This window comes from Herpailurus yagouaroundi, unplaced genomic scaffold (assembly GCF_014898765.1).
Source record: "Herpailurus yagouaroundi ecotype Mexico unplaced genomic scaffold, PumYag 207, whole genome shotgun sequence".
Taxonomy (NCBI): Eukaryota; Metazoa; Chordata; class Mammalia; order Carnivora; family Felidae; genus Herpailurus; species Herpailurus yagouaroundi.
The window spans coordinates 1,639,469-1,646,284 of NW_024412438.1; the positions used below are offsets into that span (position 1 = coordinate 1,639,469).

General features: G+C 40.8%; 1 protein-coding gene across 1 annotated transcript; it reads right to left on the minus strand.

Moving 5' to 3' along the window:
• Positions 1 to 1,064: 1,064 nt before the first annotated feature.
• On the minus strand, positions 1,065 to 1,997 carry LOC121015414 (olfactory receptor 10J1-like). Its single transcript, XM_040452315.1, has one exon. It carries the CDS (start codon positions 1,995 to 1,997, stop codon positions 1,065 to 1,067), a length of 933 nt encoding a protein of 310 aa, XP_040308249.1.
• Positions 1,998 to 6,816: the final 4,819 nt, after the last annotated feature.

A 6,816-nucleotide genomic window follows, 5' to 3' on the forward strand; every position in this document is an offset into this window, starting at 1 on the left:
AACCTAATAGAAAGATATTTTGTTGACCCTTTTTCATATTTTCATTGAGCTTTCTTTCCTTGCCTTTGTGACTGGGCTTGTGAAGGGCTCAAGACCCAATGTGAAGGACGTTTTCTGAATTCCTGCCCCCTGCCCTGACCGTCCCCTGGTCCCTCTGCTTTCTCTTACTCTCCTCTCACTGGAAGCTCCCATTTGGATCTGCCTCTCATTTGTCTTTCTTCTTACTCAATTTCACAGCGTTCTTTGAGCAGTCTGCTCCCTGAGCCATCTGTCTGCTCTTCCTCTGAGCCCCTTGGTCATCCCGTCCATGGGGGGGGGGCATTGCTGTCAGCCCCACAAGGACTTCTTTGTGTAGCTTGTGTTCAGCCAGAGGAAGCAAAGGGTTAGACCCAGTCATGTGCACTGTTTCTCTGGCCAGAGCTTCACGACTCTCACATGTGGGTAGGAGTCCCTGTGCGTCAATTCCCTTCTCCTCCACCCCCAATTTCCCTTCCCTTGAAGCCCCACGTGTGAGTTACAGGAAACTTGCAGGGTGTTGCTAGAAAACCTTCTCTCTAGAAGGTTTCTAGCTCATCCCAAACCCATTTCCTGAAAGATATCTCTCTTTTTGCTTCCCTTATCTTCTTAAAACACAAGGTGATTAGTTTTTGGCCCAGTCTCCATTTTAATAACCACTGGTTCAAGCATCCAGTTTATGTTAAAAGGAGATTCAGTCAAGTGTGATTTTAAAGTGGTTTATACTTCAGGGGAGTGGACTGGTCATTTTAAATGGAAGCTTTTGAGATGAACACTAGATCACGCTCTGACCTTACAGTTATCTCCTGGAATAGGGCAATGGGCATCTGTTCACAGGCCTGCAGAGTGTCTTATGTTTTTGTTATGTTAACAAAGAGGTTGAGGAAGTAAGAATCAATTATTAGAAGCTGGCCCCCAGCCTCACTTTTGCTCTGGCCCTGGCTGCGAGGGGTGAGATTTTGCCAATCACTTGAAGCCGTGGCCGTGTAACATTACCTATAAGCTCCCATGCGGAAGATACGCATGCCTATTTGGGTAGAGATTTCATCTTAGGGAAGGGATTTCCTCCCCACCACTCTCCTCAGAGCATCCTGGACTTCTTTGTTTCTCAGACTGTACACAACAGGGTTCAGCAATGGTGTTATCACAGTGTAGGTCACTGAGATTAACTGGTCCTGATCCTTGGTGTTCTCTGACTTGGGCTTGAAGTAGGCAATAGAAGCACAGCCATAGTGGATAATGACCACCGTGAGGTGGGAGGAGCAAGTGGCAAAGGCTTTCTTCCTGCCCTCAGCTGAGGCAATCTTGAGGATGGTGGAGATGATGAGGACGTAGGAGATGAGGAGGAAAGTGGCAGGGGCTGTGATGGCCAAGAGGCTTATAGTTAAGGTCAAGATATCATTAACGATTGGAGTAACACAGGCTAAATCCAACACAGGTCGAACATCACAGAAGAAGTGCTCAATCAGTGAGTTACAGAAAGGCAGTCGGAAAATGGCCGCAGCCTGAACCAGAGAGAGCAAGAACCCCGAGGCACAGACCGAGGACGCCAGAATCGTACAGGCCCTCCAACTCATGACGATTGAGTAACGAAGTGGGTTGCAGATGGCCACGTAGCGATCAAACCCCATGACTGCTAGCAGGAGGCAGTTGGTGATGGCAAAGCCGAGGAAGAAAAAGAGCTGAGTCCCACAGCCCACCAGGGAGATGGACTGGCTCAGACCCACGAGGCCGGAAAGCATGCGTGGGATGATGACCAGGGAATAGCACATCTCTGATGTGGAGAGAACACTTAGAAAGAAGTACATGGGGGTGTGGAGGTGGTGGTCAACACGGATAATAGTCACAATGATGACATTGCCGGCCAGAGTTAAGAGGTACAGGGTTAGAAACACGGCAAACAGTATGAGTTGATGTTCTCGGAAGTTGGAGAAACCTTGGAAAACAAACCCCCTCACCCCTGTGTGATTGGCTGTCTTCATTGAGGACGTCAGATGAGAAGGGTAAAGAGAAGGTTGACACTATCCCTTTGCACCAAAGACCACCACGTCCCCTGGTGAGCACACAGTCAAGAGCAAAGATTCAGTAGCTCAAAACAGGTTCGAAACTTCATGAATCAACCGCCTTTCCCAGGGACGTGGAAGACTCGGTCCTAGAACTGAAGTAAAGATATCAAAAATCTGAGCAACAGTATTTGAAAGTTTGAGGGAAAGCATTCTTTGCAAGGACACCTGACCCTGTGGATGGCCCATGAAGTTGGTCTAGATTTTCTTAAAATGTTGACCACATTCTCAGGGGACAGTGTGATTAAGTTAGAGACTATGAGATAGACACACAAAAAAGCTTGAAAAATTGGAAATGTTTGGAAATCTATAGTTCAAAGAGGAACTTAAAATGGAAGTCAGGAAGTATTTAGAATTAAATAGTAATGGAAGAACCATATAGCAGAACGTGCACTGTGCATTCAGAACGTTATCAGAAGAAAGTTTATCATTGAAAATGCTTATTTTTTTAAAAAACTGAAAATTGATGAGAACTCATCCTGAGAAGTTATAAAAATAACAGAGTAGGAGGGAAAAAACAGGCGCCTGGGTGGCTCATTCTGATGAGTGTCTGACTCTTGATTTTGGCTCCGGTCATGATCTCATGGTTTGTGAGTCTGAGCCCCAGATGCGTTGAGCATGGAGCCTGCTTGAGATTCTCATATTCATTCATTCTCTCGCTCTCTCTCTCTCTCTCCCCCCCTCTGCCCTTCTCTCCCCCCTCCCTCCCCTTCTCCCTCTGCCCCTCTCCCCTGCTTGTGTGCACACTTTTTCTAAAATTAAAAAAAAAATGAATAATGATGAAACAGATGTTAATAAAATATAGAAGATCCACAAAGGTAAACTTTAGGTAAACCCCTGGTGAAAATCTGATCAAGAAAAACAAGTGAAGACATAAACTGGATTATGAATAAATGAAGGGACACCGTTACATAATCTTCAGACACAGAAAGATGAACGGTAACATTATGAACAACTTTATCTCAATATATTTCTAAACTTCAGTGAAATGGATACATTTCTAAAAAAAATTATCAACTTTGAATCAAGAAGTAGAAAACCTGAAAATGTTTTTAAGAAATAAAGACAGTAATGGGGCCCCTGGGTGGCTCAGTCGGTTAAGCGTCCGACTTCGGCTCAGGTCATGCTCTCAGGGTTTGTGGGTTCAAGCCCCACGTCGGGCTCTTTGCTCACAGCTCAGAGCCTGGAGCCTGCTTCGGATTCTGTGTCTCCCTCTCTCTGCCCCTCCCCTGCTCACACTCTGTCTCTGTGTCCCAAAAATAAATAAACATAAAAAAATTAAAAACAGAAAGAGCAGTGAAAAAAAATCTATAAACAAATCTCTAGGACAAGGTAAATTTACCAGTAAGTGCTATGAAACATTACAGGATAAGCTGGTTTCAATACGATACAGATTTCCATGTTAGGTAGTAAAGGAGAAGTCCTCCTTACCTCCTTTTACAAAGCTGGAATTATCCTGACGACAAATTTAACAGGCCGATCTCACGGATCTAGGTGTAAAACTCTTAAGCAATTATTATCAAGCCAAATCCAGCAATGTATACAATGGGTACATGACCAAGTTGGTTTTGTTTCAGAATGCGAAATCTGTTTAACATTAAAATGATCCAATAATGTATTTCCTCAAACTGTTTAAAGGGGAAAAGTCATGTGATTATTTCAATTGCTGCCAAAAAAGCATTTTTTAAATTGAGTGTCTACTTACAAGAAGAACCCTGAGCCAACTAAGAATACAAGATTTTCTTTAAGTTGGTAAAGCATGTGTACAGAAGTTCAGCCAACATACACTTCGTGGTGAGATTGGGAATGAGATAAGGGTGACTGCTTTATCCACCTCCTTCAACATTGAACTGTACGTCCTAGCCAACCCAGTAAGCCACGAAAAAGAAATTAAAGATATAAGGATTGAGAAGGAAGAAACTCTTTACAGATGATGTGCTTGTACATACAGAAAATCCAAAAGAACCTACTGATAAACATTATTAAGAGAGTTTAGCAAGCTTTCTGGTACAAAATTTATAGAAATCCATTGAATTTCTGTACTTCAACAAACTGAAAGCAAATTAAATTTGAAGAGGCTATCATTTATAATAGCTTAAAAATATCAAGTATGTAGGAATAAAGGCCTTCACCAAGAAAATTACAAAACCTTAATGAGGAACACTAAAGAGAACTGAAGTAATGGAACAATGGACCCCACTGATGAGTTGGAAGATCTAAGATTTTGAAGATTCCAATTCATCAGAAATCTATGAATTCCTAGATCTGTGGTTGACAAATCAGTAGAGTTCAATCAGAATCTCAAATGGATTGCTGTTCGTTGGTTGGTAGCTTCATAACTGATACTAAAATTTATATGAATGTACTAAGATCTGAGAGAAGCCAAAACACTCTTGAAGAACAGAAGATTGGCCTTTCAAATATTATTACTTATTAGGCAACAGTCATTAAGAACGTGTGGTGTTGGCACAGAGGTGAAGAGTCACTCTCGTGGAAGAAAACAGAGCTCTGAAATATGGGAACTCTTCATGCCAGGGCTGGCACTGTAGGTTGGTGGATTAGTCAATGATCTTGGAATTGTTGGCTATCTGTATGGGGGAAAATGAAATTAGATCGCACCATAAAAACATTAATTTCAAATGTAGTAAAAAACCTAGGAAGAAGCAAATCGCCCTATGAAATGTTTAGCAGATAATATAGGAGAATGTTTATAAAGCTCTGGGTAAGAGATACAAAACATAAAGGAAAATAATGATACATTCTGTTGCATAAACATTAACTTCCATGTTTCAAAATAAAGTACAAGAAAAGGGCGGGAACAAGTAAATATATATATTAAAAAACCACAAATAAAATACTAGTATCTAGAGTATCTAGAGTTTGAAACACCAAAAAGAAAAAAAAAGATCAGCTTAATATAATGATAGATTTAGCAAGTGTATAGGAATCCCACATCAGACACACAGATGACATGTGAACAGATTTTTAACGTCATTAGTAGCCAGGGGAAAATAGACCACAGACCACAATTTCACACCGATCAGGCTGCGAAAAAGTCAAAGCTATCACAAATAAAGAGCACTGGCGGTTCTGGTTCCCTGCTGGAAGGAGAGCGAATTGACACAATCATTTTGGAAAACAGTTTGACATTACCTGTTCAAGTTGCAAACCAACGGCCCTATAGGAGCCAGCCATTCCACCATGAGAATTTAATCCAGAACAACTAAAGACACACAAAGTTAAGACAGCTTTGTTTATAATAGGGGAAGCAAAACAAACAACAACCCTGAAAAAACCAAACGTTGTTAAAAAGCAGAAAGGATAAAGTAAACCCTACAATATATTATGGAACAGCAAACGAATTAATTATAAAACAGGGGTGTGCAAACACAGCCCAGGGGCCAGTGGTCTGTTTTGTAAATAAAGCTTTATTGGAACCCAATCACACCCACTTGTCTACATGTTGTGTAAATTGCATTCACACTGTAGCAGTGAAACTGAGTAGCTTCAGCAAGAGACTGTATGGCTCACAAACACTAACATGTTTACCACCTGGTCCTTTACAGAAAAGGTCCACGGTGCCTGTGAAAGATTCCTAAGGGCACTGGTTACAGTTTCATGCTCCAGCATAGATGAATCTCACAACCATAATGTTGAATAACAGAAGCCAATCACAGACACGTGTGTGTGTGTGTGTGTGTGTGTGTGTGTGTGTGTGTCCCATTGATGTAATGTTCAAAAGAAGGCACGACTAAACAATATATTATTTAGGGATAATCTGTTTCTTTATAAATGTGGGAATACTTTAATCTAAAATTCATGATCATGACTATTTGGTGAGTATTTGAAGTATTTGAAAGGAGCATCTATGAGGCTTCTAGATTTACAGTGATCTTTAGTTTCTTAGCCCGGGGAGAGGGTAGCTAGGTGTTTGCTATTTTTTCTTAAAATGCACATTTGTTTTATATACTCTAATGCATACCCTATTCTACAATAAAAATTTTAAATTATACGTCAAGGAAAGTGTTCATGATATTGTTCAGTGGGGAAAATATTACAAAACAGTAAAAGTCATATGATCCCAATTTTGTAAAGAAAGTAAAGTTCTATATTCACGTGTATGTGAATATGTATACAAAAAAATGAAAATTAAGTAAATGAGAGGCAACTGGGTGGCCCAGTTGGTTGGGCATGTGACTCTTGATCTCGGTTCAAGTCGTGATCCCAGGGTCACGGGAACAAGTCCCACATCTGTGCTCGGCACTCTTTCTCCCTCTTTCTCCTCTCCCTCTCTCTTCCTCCTCTTCTTTCCCTCCCTTGCTCATGCTCACTCCCTTGCTCTCTCTCTAAAGAAATATAAATATGTATAAATGAATATGTGTGACATTTGTAAACAGAAACTAATAAGGTATTTTAAAAATCTGTACTATGTAGCTTTTAAATGATACCCTGAAAATTATGTAATTCAATGGGAAATAAGTTATAAAACAGGATATGATATATACAAAATTACCTCAGTTAGATGAAAATGTGCCCAGAAAAGATGCTGAATGGAAATCCTCTAAATGTTAGTAGCGTGTGATTCTGCATGGTAAACTTATGGGTGAATTTTTGCTGTGTCCTGAATTTCCCGAAGTGTCCATAATAAATATATATTATGCAGTGGGATAAGGTAGCTTCAATTTCTTTTAAGCCTCCCTTGGGGTAGTTCTCCTCACCCTCTTTCCACCCAGGCACC

Bases quoted from the DNA above. Each gene is read 5' to 3' on its own strand.
- LOC121015414 (XM_040452315.1), bottom strand. From the start codon at position 1,997: ATGAAGACAGCCAATCACACAGGGGTGAGGGGGTTTGTTTTCCAAGGT.